Source organism: Emydura macquarii, unplaced genomic scaffold (assembly GCF_026122565.2).
Source record: "Emydura macquarii macquarii isolate MOO-44397 ecotype Brisbane River unplaced genomic scaffold, CSIRO-AGI_Emac_v2 contig_2422, whole genome shotgun sequence".
Lineage (NCBI taxonomy): Eukaryota > Metazoa > Chordata > Testudines > Chelidae > Emydura > Emydura macquarii.
This window is the reverse complement of record NW_027132559.1, coordinates 21,125,425-21,141,615: the sequence shown is the minus strand read 5'-3', so window position 1 is coordinate 21,141,615 and position 16,191 is coordinate 21,125,425. Positions and strand designations below refer to the sequence as shown.

Below are 16,191 nucleotides of genomic sequence, written 5' to 3'. Positions count from 1 at the left end.
TAAGCTGTGGCTTGACAAAGCTCTGGCTGGGATGATTTAGCTGAGGTTAGTCCTGCTTAGAGCAGGGGGTTGGACTAGATGACCTCCTGAGGTCCCTTCCAACTCCAATCTTCTATGATTCTATGATCACAAAAGAAGAGCATGTATCTTTGTACTTATGTTGATTCTATATTCCCCACACACATGCTAGTGAAACTTTGAATATCCATACATTTTACTAATGACCCTGACAAGTCTGAGTTACAATAAGAACTTTTCATTTCCAAAAGCAAAAATAACTGAACCACGTATTCACTTGCAGGAGATTGGGTGGTACGACGATCATAAAAATGCTGTTGGGGTTTTGTTAACCAGACTTGCTACAGATGCTTCACAAATCAAAGGGGTATGTTTATTTCATTATTATTTATGTGTTTATTTTACATTTTGCTTACACAGGACAATGAGGTTATGTTGGGAAAACAATTTGGTTAATCTACTCTAGAGATGGGCTGACATTTAAATAGCATGCTGTCAACATCTTGGAAACAGTTTCCCTAGCTGACAATTTATGACAATTATCAAAGATTTGGCAGATGTTCATATACGTTCCACTTCCTAGCTGTAAGCTTCTAAGCAAACAACTTATTAACATTAAAAGTAAGCCATGAGAGGTGAAACTCACCCATGTGCCAAGGGCCAGCGTAAGCACCTCTGCACCAGTTAAACCCCATGATGGAGCAAAGTCTTCAGTGGATCAAGTGGCTCTAAAGCTCAACTTAGGAGGCCTGGAGAGATTGCAGCTGCAGGGGAGTTGCATTGCAGCCCATGCCCTGGCCTCAAGTTGACATAGGTAGATTTCTTCTTCCCAGCTCTGTCAACTGTATTTCATGCACAGAAAGCCTAATTACTTGGGCTTCATAGGATGAAGTGAACTGTCATTAATGCAGGGGGTCAGTAATGATAGAAGCTGAAGAGACAGTGTGACTTCGGTAAGTGGTGTAGGATAGGAGCCACTGAAAATCCTGCAGGTAGGTATGGCAAATCCTGCAGAATTCTCTCTCCCTTTCCCTCCCCACCACACCACCCCATCAAAAAATTTTGGAGCATCTGCCATACTTTTTAAAATAAATTCACTCATGGGAAAACAGTAATATGTTTCCTGATATATTCAATAGTTTAAAATAAAACTGAGTTTTTACTTCATTTGTCTTAAAAAAAAAAATCCTTCCTCAGGTCCTAGGTCATTAGACTCACTAGACCCTCAGACTCACTAGATTTCATACTTCCCCCCGCCTCATTTCTTCTTTACTGGCCAGTAGAGAGTGGGGAAAAAAATCAATCAAATATTTGACTGAATATACAATTATTTTAATCTTTAAAAATTGCAACTTAATTATTGGGGATGAGGTCCATCACCCCAACCGTCAGGGTAAAGCAGGAAGAAGGTGGTGCATAGGACCCAAACTATAAAAAGCTTAATAGAGCAAAACAAACATCAGAAGCCATTGCATTCTCTGGTGGACAAAGAAATGTCACTAATTAAGGGACAAGGTGAGTGAGGTAGTATCTTTTAATGAACCAGCTTCTGTTGGTGAAATAGACACGCTTTGAGTTTACACAGAGCTCTTCTTCAGGTCGTCTTCTTCTTCACCAACAGAAGTTGGTCCAACAAAAGATATTACCTCACCCACTTTTCTCTAATATCCTGGAACCAAGAAGGCTCCTGCTAAGTAAGTGGGCAGCCATATGTTGTACTAGCTAAAGTTTTTAAAGTGATCTTCAGGTGTAAGCCCCAGAGCACATGGCAATAATTCATCTTGACATTGGTTTGATTTTATAATTTTATTAAACAAAAAAGTCTCCTGAGGGCAGGAAAGCCTCTGGCTAGAGAAGAAAGAATCATACTTCCTATGCAAGGTTTTCTTAATTTTTCCACAGTGCAATATTTGAAAGATGGACTATTTCCACAAGACTTTCCATTTCATCTGCAGGCATGAGTAGAGCTGGCCAGCATGTTTTTTGTGAAGGGCATTTTTGCTGAAATATGTATTTTTAGGTCCCTGAAACTATTCACAAATTCAGGTCAATTTTGCCTAATAGTTTTAGTCAAAAGAGAGAGAGAGAGATTTGTTTTAAGTCTAAATGTTTCATTTTGACCATTTCAAAAACTGCCATTTCGATTTTTGTTTGAAATGGCATTTTATTTTCAGATTTGACCAAATAAAAAAAGAGGTGAACGAGGTGGAAAAAATGGCCAAATCAAAACAAAAAAATTGGGAAAAAAAATCGTTTTTAGTCAACCAAAATGTTTTGGTCAATTTGACTTTTTTCTTAATTCGACAAAAAGTTTTGAAAAAAAAGTTATTTCAGTTCTAATTGAATCAATTTTTCTCCCCTGATTTTTCCAGTTTGGCCTCCCCATCTGAACAATCCATTATTCACTGAGCTATAGTCATAAGTATTCTTACAGTTTAAATCGATCCAGGGTGCTGATCATCACTTTTAAATTTCTTGATGAGATGGATGTTCAGATCCTCAGGAAGAGAAGAGCTCTTTGGTGTGAAAGCTCATTTTCTGCTGTTAACACTGCTGAAAATAATGTGCCTAAATAAAGGAACCTGCAGCTTCCATTATCTTCAGTTGCCTCTCTGAAAATGAGGCCCTTGGTGTCTTCAGCTTGAGATGCCCAAAACAGAGGTTGCTTTTGAAACTATTGGCCCTTCCTGATTCCTGTGCCTTGTTGTGGCACCAGGAGGGCCCTGATATTTTTGTTGAATGGAGCCCATGCAAGCCACTCTTTCTTCAGGCTTTCTGAAGCTACTCCACGGATATGGGTATTTGTATATGTCATTGTCCATTTTAAATGCACGATATTTATGATTGTTATCTTGCTGAACAGTTGACCCTGAGTGAATAGTAATTTCATAGATTTGATCTATATTTTGTGTGTCATGAAGGAACTCTAACTTTGGACTCTTTACTTTTAATAGGCTACTGGAAGCCGAATCGGTTTGTTTACTATGACTGTCTGTACCCTTCTGACTGCTGTCATTATTGCTTTTGTGTACGACTGGCGATTAACTTTGCTTATCCTGGGCTGCATTCCTATCATTATTGCTACAAATGCTATTAGAATGAGCTCTGTGGCTGGCCATGCATCCAAAGATCAAAAAGCTTTGGAAGAGGCCGGAAGAGTAAGTCCTCCAATATTAACTGAATGGGTAAAATGTTATATCGTTTTAAGGACAACATTGTCAGTGATAATTTCCTGAAGAAAATGAATAGTTAAGCTACACATCACCCCTGTGGGGGCACTGGTCAGAGTGTGTGGGGGAAGGGCCTGGTGTGGGGGTGAGGGGAGAGGCAGGCTGGAGGGAGGCCTGACACATGGCTGTGGAAGCCTGGCATAAACAGGAGCTGAAGTCCCCACTGTGGGTGACTAGTGGGAGTGTGGGGCCCAGCGCGGTGTGCAACTCAGTCTGCATAACCAAGGTAGCGGGCCGCCCTCCAGGAAGCTGCAGCTTGGGATGTGTGCACTCAAACAGCAAGGAGCAACTTCTTACCTGTTAATGGCGTCAAGAGTGCCAGCGAATGGCACCATACAACAAAACGTACAGGAGTGGGGAGGAGCACTTAGGAATCATAGTAGCCATGTGGCCTAGTGGAAAGGCCGCTGTGCGACCTTGGGCAAATCATTTAATCTTTATGCCTCAGTTTCCCTGATAATGATACTTAATCTCCTTTTTAAAAAACGCACTTGGCAAGCTAAAGATGAAAAGTGCTACAGATGTGCTAACTACTTGCTGGTAAGAGGAAGCTCAAACATAAGAGAATACTTCGTATCTATCTTGTCTCCTGATTTAGATTTCAACAGAAGCGGTTGAAAATATAAGAACTGTGGCTTCATTAACTAGTGAAGATGCATTTTATGCGAGATACAATGCAAGTTTAAATGGTCCATACAGGTAGGATTTGTTCTCAAACAGCTCTATTTTTTAAAAGCAATGAATACATATTTTCTTAATTTAAAAAAATATCAAGATTTATTCATACTACATTCATTTGCAAACTGGAAATAATAAATACAAAAATGATGTGAAAGGATATTGGCAACTTTTTTAAATGGGTTAAAATGTGTTTACTCAGTTTCTTTAAAATACCTTCTTAGATGCTATGTATGCATGTAATATAATATTTGTAAGAGAGAGAAAGAGAGAATGTAATGATGTGCTATAAAGTTTTTATTAACGTGAGTATGGGATATTTACTTGCTTCACAAGCACTGAAGCAGTGTGAGTCTTCTCCTGTCGATGTAATGCACCTACACAAGTGGTCTTAGAGCAACACAGCTGTACCGATACAGCTATGCCACTGTAAGTTTTAAGTGTAGACTAGTCCTAAGCAATCTGGTTTTACCATCCCACACCATCACATTGGTCACCATTTAAAAGTCACCACTATACAGTGAGATCTGAGTTGCTACTCCCTCCACTTCCCTACTCCCCCTAGTATCCAGAACAGGCAATATCTGTAGTACCTCAGTAATGCTGTGTTATAACCATTGACTTTTCTAGGGTGACCACTACATTTATCCAAATTGTCCAAAAATTCAAGCATTCAAAGATCATAAGAAATTATTAGTCTGCTTTGTGTCAGATTGCTGTGGCCATCCATAAGCATTTCTTCTGGAAACCAGTATTCAAGTGTTAAAAGCTTTTAACTATTAAAGGTAATTTTATCATAAGGTCCTATTCAACAAATCGCTAGTTGCCATAACCCAGAGCATGTTCATGGAGCCTTTAGTATGCAGCTTTATTATTATTTATTATTATTATTTATTTGAGTGAGGGAGATATAGCATTTGTAGACGATAATCCAAAGGTCTGATCTTCTCCCAGCCAGTCTCTGTTCTTGGCGTTTCATGACAAATTTTTGCTTTAACGTAAGTCTTTTCTTTTATCAGGGACACTCTAACAAAAGCCCCCTTATATGGAGTTACCTACGGAATAGCCCAGTGTACAAACTACTTTTTTAATGCAGCAATCTTCAGATTCGGGGCATGGCTCATTGCTAATTGTTATACAAACTTTGAAAATGTATTTATGTGAGTATATTTTATGAGAGTACACATCATTCTAAAGGCAAAGGCAGTGATTTCAACCCATGTTAATTGGGTATAAGTCTAATTATTGAGGCAGTATTGCAAGAGGTCCAGCAATTTAGAATCTGATCAGGAGTTCAATTCAGGCAGAAGGGTTATTCCTTGGAGAGGAAGCATGGAAGCAGCTATGTGTTGGCATATATAGCTGGCTCAGTGCATTTACTATGAAGGAGCTTTCACTGCTGACATTTCATTGCAGACAATGGGCTATGTGAAATGCTTCTGTGTAGAGAAATTACATACCGCTAGTCATCCATAAAATTAGTTGTAGCTGTAAATTTTGTTTTCTAATCCCACGTGTGTAATTTTTCTGGGGCCATAAAATTCTAGAAATGTCACAATTCTCAGATTTAAATATTCTGTTAAGTCTGTTTGTTTTAAGTAAGTAAAACAATAATTGTAATTTATGAACAATAACAAAAAGTATCTCTTTAGCTGAACTGAAAAATGTTTTGTGTTTGGTTTTCAGAGCCTTTAGTGCAGTTGTATTTGCTGCTATGAATGTAGGGCAGTCCAGTTCTTTGGCACCAGATTTTGGCAAAGCTAAAGTTTCTGCCCAACGAATCTTTCAGCTTTTGGATCGGAAACCTTTAGTTGACAGCTATAGTGAAGAGGGTACAAAACTGGTAAGATCATTCAGAAAGCACTTGAAACTAACAAAACTAGTGGTACTGTATTGTCCTTAATTGCATTAATTTTGTTACATTGCTTTTCACAATGTCACAGAAGACAGAACCAGATAGGTAGGGTAAAATTTAACAGCAATTACTTAATAATTTTACATTTGCCCAGTGCTATTTTATACCTTTTTGCATGCGAAATTAACAGAATACTTTTAAGTACAGTTCTGTTTTGAAAAGTGATTGGAAGAATGACAATTCATTCAACAGTTTTGTCCCTTGGGGGTATTCAGAGTTATAACTGCTTGCTTTAGCAATACAAGTATGTTTTCACTGCTTTTTACTCCTGTAAACTATCAGAGCCAACTCAAGCATGGGGGAGAGTGAGTTAGATTCTATTCCTTCTTGTGCATCATCAGCAGATTTGTTTGCTAAGTTCCAATCAGTTACAACTGAGTAACAGAGAGACAAGGTGGGTGAGGTAATATCTTTCATTGGACCAAACTCTGTGTCAGCTTGAAAGCTTGTCTCTGTCACTAACAGAAGTTGGTCGAATGAAAGATATTACCTCACCTACCTTGTCTCTTTAATATCCTGAGACCGACATAGCTACAACAACACAGCATACAATATCTGTGTAACCTCATTCAAGTCAAAGGGGTTGGACAGGTATTAATGAGGACATAACCTGGCCTGCAGAACCTTTGTTCCTGGTGATTATATGTGTGATGGAAAGAACCCAGCTTGCCTCTCAAAACCCAGAGCTGACAGTTGCACAAAGATGAATTTTGTAAATTGAGCACATTTCATATGGAAAGCGCTGAGAGACAATAAATGCAAAAGCCCATGGTGCTATATTTACAGTGCCCCTTTTAAAAGCAGAGCCACCCTTTCAGAAACTTGAAATTGCTTTAGAAGTCTTGCTTTTGGATAGTGGCCTCAATTCAGAAAAGGACTCAGGTACATACTTTAAGCATGCCAGTAACTCATGTGCATAACTTTAAGTTACACATGTGCTTGACTACTTTACCGTATCAGCTCCACGTGCACAGGGGAAAATATCTTCTTGCAGATAAAGACTTTAATTGAAAGCACAACCACTCTGGGCCAAATTCTGATGCCCATGAAGCAGCTGCCTTTGACTTCAGTGAAACTAAGATTTGGCCCAAAGAGTTTAAACCTTGAAAGGCCAGTTCTCTAGGTGCTGTAACAGCCCATTGAACTCACAGAGCTGGTATTGCGGTCCTGGAGCTGTCCCATCCCCCAGGCATCAGACCAGGCTTCCACAATCCTTCCTAACATCTCCTTCACTCACCCTTGTCGGCATGTCTTCTTCCTTGCTACCTCTTATACGTGGAACTCCCTTCCTACATATAAGAGCCAATCAACTACCCTTTCCTTATTCAAATCAACCCTTAAAACATAGTTGTCCTTGAAAACTATTAATAATCCACCAAAGTAAAAGTGTTAAACCCAATGTATTCTGAGATGTGATGTTCACCTTGTACTATGTGTTTAATTTACACTGTCTAGAGAGTGAACTCCCTGCAGCAGGAGCTATGTTTCCACACACAAAGGTAGTGTCTGGATTATATGCATTGGTGACATAAAAAAGTGGTATTACGGTTGTTTACTCGCCTAAAGCAATGATAGTCCTTGCAAAGTAGGCTGAAAAGGAATGACATAGATGAGAGAGAGAGATGCAGAAAAGAACTCCTCAAGAAGGAGTAAACGGAAGATATCTTACACTCAGTCCAGTGTCACATGAGTATTTAAGCAATAATAAACTGATAAAAGTGCTCTGGGTTTGAAAATGCCATACCATTCCCAACTGGCTTGTCAATGCCTTCATTTAAGTGACTATACTTAATTGTGTTTGATGTTTCTGAATGAGATAGACAGGTCTTCTGTAATACATTTGTATTTTCCACTGTTTCCAGAGTCAGTTTGATGGCAACATTGAATTCAGGGACATCCATTTTGTATATCCTACAAGATCAGAAGTTCAAGTTTTGCAAGGACTCAGCGTGAAGGTTAATAAAGGACAGACTCTGGCCTTGGTGGGGAGCAGTGGTTGTGGCAAAAGCACATCCATTCAGCTACTGGAGAGATTTTATGACCCAATGGCAGGACAAGTGGTAAGAAAAGATCTACTAATAACACTTATATTTTATAGAACTGTTCTTCAAAGTGTTTTACAGACATTAAATCATCCGCACAACACCCCTTTTGTGGTGGATTAGTGTTGTCATGCCCATTTTAAAGGTCTGTGTTCTGCAGAGAAGACTTGTGATTTGCTTGAGGCTGAGCTAGGAATAGAACTCAAGAGCTTCTGACACCCATTGTGGATTTAGACCACTAAATTGCATTGCTTTGTTGATTTACTCGATATATTGGAGTGGGCCTTACAACATACTTCCAATAACGTAACCCTAGGTGCTAGTCCTGTAGTCATATTACCATGACACAGTTTGAGGTCTAATTCATCACTTGATGGGACTTTTGATGCAAGTCCTATTAATGATGATGGAAGCTCCAAGGAGAATAGCCTAGTGATGGGTGAGTCAAACAATGTTCGAATAAATGCCCAAAGATGGGAGTTCTTACTGGAGCTCTTCAACCATCTAAGTTTAAGAAGCTCATGAAGAGACTTTCTCCTCAGATCCCTGGTACCTGCCATCGGCAGGATAGAAATACTGTGTGCACACCCTGTGATAGATTGGCAATTCCACATCTGGGCCTGCTGGAAGCACAAAAAAATAATACTAAGGAGAGAAAAAGGTTATCTGAGCTTCTTTGAATTTTCAAAGAGTTTTGGTTCAGTTAAATTTTGAATGAAAGTTATGGTCATCTATTATTTGATCAGATGTGGTTCACCTATTCCTTTCTTTTACTGTGACTCTAACACTGGTCAGGGGATTTTTACAGATTTGTGTTTCATGTTTACGTTGTCCAGCTGAGGAGGAGTAGTGCATTCTTCATGGAATGATTTTTCTCTTTTTCTGTTTCCAGTTTGCAGATGGGATCGATACCAAGTCTTTGCATTTGCAATGGTTAAGATCCAAATTGGGTATTGTGTCACAGGAGCCTATTTTGTTTGACTGCAGCATTGCTGAAAATATCCAGTACGGAGACAACAGCAGGGTTGTTAGTCAGGAGGAAGTTGAAGAGGCAGCTAAAGCAGCAAATACTCACACCTTTATAGAGAACATCCCAGAGGTAAATGAAAATGTCTTTCCATTCTCAGTGTGGGGTAAATATTCAGAGTCACCTATATACAATGATCTAAGCAACTCCCATCATTGCAAAACAAAATGTTTTTTTGGTTTTTAAAAGCTTATTTTCTTGTGTTTACAGTTCTCAAAGAGGAAAATAGGAAGTTGATGTTTAAAAATGTAACTTGCAGTGCATTTTAACAAATTTGCAGTCGTCATTAGCTCTTTCAAATACAAAATCTGAGCTCCAGTTTTCTTGTTTTCTCTACCACAGTGAAACATATATATAACAACTATATTTTCATTTCATTTATTTTCATTTCATCATGAACTTTGCCAATTCTTTTCCCATTTTGGCTGAAACTTTCTCTAGTTTTAGTCTGATCTGAAACGTGAATTATATTAAAATGTTTCAAGTATATGTTAACTTTCATGTTTACTATGCACTTAGTTCTCAAAGTGGAGCTATGCCTTGGAAAAGTCCAAAGAAATCAGGTTTTCTGTAGTTACATGGAATTGAAAATTATATGATAATCCTGAACAATATTTCTTTTCCATTACCACCTAGTTTTTGAAAATATACTTAGAAGAAAGTTTTGGATGTGCAAGAAATAAAGGATCAAATCCTGAGTGTGGGTCTCTAGAGACATGAAATTACTAATTTCTCTTGAGATCTATATGTACAAGTACAGATATCTCTGGCTAGAAACATCAGTGATTGTACCACTTGGGAGTTACTCTTCTTCTAACGCTGATGAATTTTCATTCCAGAGCATTTATCAATACATGTGGCTGCAAATATGCATTTTGATTCAAACAGTTAATAAAATCTTATAAAATCTTAATTTTTATTCAAACCGATTACATTATTCTTTTTTCTTTCAAGGTGGAAATACTTAATATAGCAGATTTTTGTAGCAGAGAACATAACTTTCTGCTTCTAACTTTTCTTCACAATGAATACTTACAATGTCCTCTTATCTTCCATATAAAATACAGAAATATAATACCCGAGTCGGTGACAAAGGAGCACAACTTTCTGGAGGTCAGAAACAAAGAATAGCAATTGCTCGTGCTCTAGTTCGCAAGCCAGCAGTTCTGCTTCTGGATGAAGCCACTTCTGCTCTTGACACAGAAAGTGAAAAGGTTAGTAATAGGCATTATACCATTTGTAATACAGACAAAATTATGGGGTTCAAAAGCTTCACTGCATGAACACTCCCATCGACGATTCAATTTTGAAAGTTTCACAGAACAGTCCTTTGCTCGCTCTCTATTTGTGGCCTGCTCTGCAGGGCATAGAGCACCCCCAGTTCCTTGTGCTTAAATTGGGAGTTGATTGTACTCAGCAATGCTTGGGACTGGAGATGGAGTGGAGTTTTCAGAACTCCTCAGTATTAGCCTGCCTCAGCATCTTTAAAGTCAGCTGTGAAGTCAATGGGTCTTCTAATTGGTTCACAGTTAGGCCAATGCTGAGCATCTTGGAAAATCCCCTTCAGAACTTTCAACTTTGAGTTTGACATAGGTGTCTTCAAATAGTAGACTGAGATCTACTAGAAGAGGCCTCATAAGGCAAACCACCACTTCCTCTTCCCTTCAGCCTGCAGCACTAGCAGCAAAGCAGGTCTCTTTCTGCACTATCTCCTGCTCTCTCTGGGCAAACAGGTGTTGCTACAGAGACCGAGAGGGATCCACTCTGGCATTAGAACTGCTGGCTGTCAGGACAGAATAGAACAATGAGGAGGATTAATGTTGTCCTGCTGTCTGCCTCCCAGTCCTTTGATCCACCTGCATTCAAAGGGTCAGAGGTGACATGCAGGAGCCTGACCATTCTACCTATAGGGGACTTGGAAAAAAGGCTTCAGCAACACCTCCTTCCTCACAGGAGATGCTGCACAGTGAGGAGAGTAATTAAGCTATCCTCTGCTGCTCAGCTGGCAGAGCTTCCTCACTGCATCTACCATCTATAGAAGAGGGGGGAGAGTCCAGAGGGACAAATGAACTGTTGATTTGGATGGTGATGCAGTAGAAATGAAAAATGTCACCATGCAAACCACCAGCCAGATGTCAGGATCCTGACTTTTGGATTTTTATGGATAACAAGAAGTGTCTGGCATTGCTGGTACTATCAATGAAAGTGAAAGTTTTATCATGTCTATTCATTAAGCTGCTCTGCTTTCTCCAAAATGAGAAATAATCCAGTCTCAGGACTGTGTGTGTCTGACTGACAAATACCTAGACAAATGCATACGGGGGGCGGACTGGGGTTGTTTCCTGCTACATGATGCATTTAGAGAAACATAACAAACATTTGGTAAGCACCAATATCACATATAATTCATGACACCTCTGCAAATTAGTGGTATTGCATGGTAAATCTAAGTTTTATGTTGAACCAAACTAGATCCTTCTGGGCCTGATTCTGCTAGCCCTTGTTCATGAGAGTAGTCTCAGTGACTTCCGTGAAATTACTCGAACAAGTAAGGGTTGTAATATCAGGCTCCTGTGTTTGAGGCCTCCTTCATGCATGGGAAGCACTGACTCCTATAGCCCAGTGTGGAATACCCAAGTGATAATGTAGACTATAAAGGCAAAGGTGTTACCAATGAAAGAGAAGATTCTCCAAGTACTAACAAGTTTTTCATTGCATCTGTCTGCAGATTGTCCAGAAAGCCTTGGACGATGCCAGGAAGGGTCGAACCTGCATTGTTATTGCTCATCGCTTGACAACGATACAGAACGCTGATGTCATAGCAGTGATTCATAATGGAAGAGTAGTGGAACAAGGGAATCACAGCCAACTGCTGGCAAAGGAAGGACATTACTATGCACTTGTAAATGCACAAGTGTCTCATTAGATTAGTTTGTAAAATTAATGTTATTTATATAAACACACACACACCCTATCGCTAAGTAATATTGAGGATAAATGCACCTCTTTACTGAGATGTCTACAGATTCAAAACCCAGATATATCTGGCCTAGTAAAAAACAAAGAAGAGACATTTTATTTTTGCCTTCTGCCACAGAGTTAGTGCTACTTACTCCTTTGGGACACGCTGGTTTATTTTAAACTGCTTTTGTATTAATGATTGCAAGCCTTTCACAGCAATATATATTGACAGCATAGATCACAAACTGTTTATAAACTAGTTTAAAACCCATATTACTGACCTAACAGAACTTAGGAATTCTTCTGAAACTATTAAGGCTATTTCAAAAAGACTTCAAAAAACTTATTATTGGCCCAGTGACCATGATGGCTCCTTTTGGAGCTGGTTAATGTCAACCAAGTAAATATTTAACAAAAAAGTTGGGGGAATGGGGGGAGTTTCCACCATATGAACTTAGATTTAAACCTTTTTTCAGCTTTTTAAATGGAGTTTTAGAAATGTTGATAGATCCATTTCTGTTAGTTTCTGGTTTCTGTTAGTATATTTTATCATCAGTGTTTTACCCTTAATATACTCACCATCACGCCTAAACAACAGTTGAGGAACATGTCATCTACTTATTACAGAGAGAGAGAGACCAAGACCAAACTCGGGCAGCCTGTTTTGGGTTTCCTTCTGGTAAACTCACATTTTGGTTTTCCAAGGACAAAATCAAATCCACCTTTGGTTCTGGTTCTGTACTGACAACCTACGGAAACCTGGAGTATTTCACACTTTCAGATGACACTACTTACTTTTGACAGACAAAAATTAAAATAATTATTATCTCCTTTCCTCTTTTAATTGTTTCCCTGCTTCTAGGTCTATGAGGGAAACAAAATATAAAAATATATAAACGTTGCTCTCCTTACCAAAATACATGTGGCTATTCTTCCCCATTCCCTGCCAGCCTCAATCAGCTTTCCTCAGCAGCCACCAGGAAGAGCTACTCCCTCTGTATGCACCAGTGAGCCTCTGTAGATGCATGGAGAAGGGCTGGTCAGTTTCTGCTGGCATCAACACGAAGTGTGCAGGAAAGTGACTTTTCACTTCTGGTTTTAGAGAAACAAATGGCTGTTCTCACAGTATTTCCCCATTATCCATACTGGAATCAAATTTGTCCCTTTGTCTGGTTTTGTTTTTATACTGGAACCAATTATTAAGTCTGTTGCAGTAAAGATGAAGCCTATAATAAAGAGTGTGGAGAATCATTCAAATATTATATGAAGGGGGTTGCCAAACTTAAAATAAGCTAAGGCCATGTGATGTACAAACTATATAACATCTGTAGCTAGTTAATGGGATCTCTTAGTCCCATCAATACAGATAACGCAGAGTAGCAGCCAAAATTCTTGACTGCTCCATCTGCTTCCAATCTGATAACTTTTAGCTTGTTGTAATAGAGCTGGGCAAAACATTTGAGGAATCAGGCATAATTGGATATTAAAGTTCTTGAAAAGGGCTGATCTGTGTTTGACCTACAATACATGTGAGATGCCACAACCACTAGGAATGTGGTCCTATCATTTTGCTGTCTCAGAAAGATGTCAGCGTTCCATATGACGTAAAAGAAGATGGCTATACATATATCATTCTTGGCATGTTGCTTAAAATTGTTCATCGGTGCATTCTTGTATGGCAATAGCCAGCCACATTCAATCACGTCTGTATTAATGGAAAAATAGTTTTGAAATAAAAGGCCTGGAGGTGTCAAGTATCAGACCATTCTTTAAAATATTGTGGGATTAGAAGAAGCTGCAGCCAGAACAAGCCGTTATTGCTATTTGGTCTATTTTAGTCTGTGCTTGGCATGTGTGTTCAATACTGCTGATGGTTTTTTTGAGTGGAGAAAGGACACTGCTCTGTGCTGCACCTCACTTCTTAAAAAATCAGTCTGGAAAACTTCCCAGTGTATACATCTGGCCTCTTAACTTGTATTTTGAAGGAGGATATTTAACAGGAAAATGGCAAATACAATTAAGGTCTGTTCACTTAGTCTTCCACAGTTCTACACCCCCACGACTTTAAAGAACCAATATTTATTTATTTCAGTTTAAACATATTGGTGTATTTTATTACTAGTCTCCTATTAAAATTACAATCCAGAGCAATAAAACACAACAAAACAAAAGCAAATTCCATATAACATAAAAGAGTCAGTCAGCAAGAAAATAGAACAAAATCTCTATCCCTTAAGATTTCCAAAAGAAACTCCACACAATCAAATGCTTGTTCAAGTATGTGGGCTGTGCTGCATAAATCTAACCAGATCTTTGTGTTGCAAGCTTTGGTAACAAATGATGGCCAAATATTCCCTATCCGTGGGGGGTCCAATAATCACCCCCTGTTCTCTGATAGCTTCTCCCAAACCACCATAATTACCCCCACCAGCCTGCTCTCATTTCTGACCCAGTGTCACCCACCCACTAGAAGACACCCACTTGCATTGTCTAGTCAAGCTCAGCTGGAGATACTGGCCCAGAAAGTCTGCATATTGGCTGAGATTCTGTCCAGAGATCATAGGCAACGGTGGTATTGAGTTACCTTTGCAGCTCCCAAATTCTGGAGCCAACAGGCAACAACCTGGTGCCTAGTGCAAAACAGAGATGCCATGGCAGATACCAGCAGCCCGCCAGAGTCGTTCCAGGAGCAGAGGGCCTGTAGGATATAATGGCATTTTAGCCTCACCCTCTTCTGCCTGGCTGCATCCACTACGTTGGGTGCCAGACTAAAAATTGAATGCCACCTTTGCCTCTCACCACTGGACTGTATCTTGGCCAGGTTGCAGGTGGTCTGGGGCCTGCACCGTCGGAGGATTCCCCTACACAAGAGGATTCCTCTGCTGCCTGTGGCCATGAGCCTGGCCTATAAGGCTGGTTGTCATCAGCATTCTGGAGGGATAAAAAAAAAACCATCAGCCCATGCCTACTCACTAACTCTAATGGGCTATCCAACCCACTGACGAAGGGGAAGAGGGGGCTAAAACATCAGTCATAGCATATGTTCTATTAGTGCTGATCTAAGCACGCTAGCCTATTACTAATGTATGATGCTCTGAGAGAGTGAGGGCACCAAGCTTTTGGAGAGAGTTCACAACATAATTAACCATTCAACTCACTTGCAAATTCAGCATAAATTGCTGTCAAATTTGATTAACTCTTTGGGGTCAGGAATCAAATTTATACAGGTTCATACTAATTCAAACTGCAACCATGATGATGAGCACAGTATAAATACATTGAAAGACTGATCTAGTTAGTAGGAGATGCCACTTCAGCTGGCTTCAAGGAGTTAAATGTCCTTATATTTTTATTTGTTTTAGAGTAGGACAGTCTCAGTGGGTGCTGAAATTCCCTGGTCATCTGACATCCATTCTTTTGGATTATCTGTCATCAGGTCATGAACCACACAATTTCCAGAGTGGTAGCTGAGTTTAACATTTATCATCATGTTTCCTTCCCAAATATTTAATCTCCGCTACAGTCTATAAAACTCCTATTTATGCTAATCTAACAACTATAGAGGATTGTGTAACTACATAATGCAGCTACTTTGTGATAACCTTATGGTGAAATAAGAAAGACTTTCATTGGAATCACCATATATAAACCTCAGCTTCTTAGAAACCTTCTCCCTGTTAAAAACAGGTTTGCTATAATTTCAGAAAATTAAAAAAAAAAAAGAACTATTGGAGTTTATTCAATTCAGCTGACATGCTAAATCAGTAGGTCAGTTTATTTTCCAGGGATTAGATTTGAGTCTAATTTAAAGTCTGAGAGAGTTTATGAAATTCCATGAAACAATCCATGACAGGCAATAAATAATCTGTCTAGTCTTGGCTGTAGTCGATATATATTGCACCCAGGACTTTTTTACTTAAGTGTTTATAATTGTGAATATGTCTGACTAATGGAGAGCTTTTAGGTCTCATGGCATAGTTCGGCAAATTCCTGTCACTCAGCAGCTGGTGTATTTAAATGTTAATGGGCTATGGAGGATTCTATGCAGAATCCAGCTGACATTGCTGGAGAGTCTGAAGAGAAACTGCTCTCAAAAACCTTGTGTGCCATGTTGTTGCAGCCATGTTAGTTTAATGTGTCCACGCAGCAAGGAGACAATGGGACAGCTGACTCAGGTGCGTGGGGCCCAGGCCACGGGACTGTTTCATTGCTGTGTAGACTTCTGGACTTGAGCTCTGGGACCCTGCGAGGTGGGAGGGTCCCAGTGCTTAGCCTCCAGCCTGAGCCTGGAAGTCCACACAGCAATGAAACAGCCCCAAG

The 16,191-nt window shown here is 39.5% G+C and overlaps 1 protein-coding gene across 9 annotated transcripts in view; it reads left to right on the top strand.

Moving 5' to 3' along the window:
- Positions 1 to 13,625, top strand: part of LOC137162350 (ATP-dependent translocase ABCB1-like) — a 79,821-nt gene extending 66,196 nt beyond the window's left edge. For all 9 annotated transcript variants that reach the window (XM_067562087.1, XM_067562086.1, XM_067562090.1 and 6 more), the window contains 9 exons: positions 302 to 385; positions 2,973 to 3,176; positions 3,847 to 3,947; positions 4,946 to 5,086; positions 5,613 to 5,769; positions 7,704 to 7,901; positions 8,776 to 8,982; positions 9,978 to 10,124; positions 11,639 to 13,625. In XM_067562087.1, coding sequence (XP_067418188.1) covers positions 302 to 385; positions 2,973 to 3,176; positions 3,847 to 3,947; positions 4,946 to 5,086; positions 5,613 to 5,769; positions 7,704 to 7,901; positions 8,776 to 8,982; positions 9,978 to 10,124; positions 11,639 to 11,836 — 1,437 coding nt within the window. In that variant the 3' untranslated portion in view covers positions 11,837 to 13,625. The remainder of the gene's footprint in view (positions 1 to 301; positions 386 to 2,972; positions 3,177 to 3,846; positions 3,948 to 4,945; positions 5,087 to 5,612; positions 5,770 to 7,703; positions 7,902 to 8,775; positions 8,983 to 9,977; positions 10,125 to 11,638) is intronic.
- The last annotated feature ends 2,566 nt before the right edge of the window (positions 13,626 to 16,191 follow it).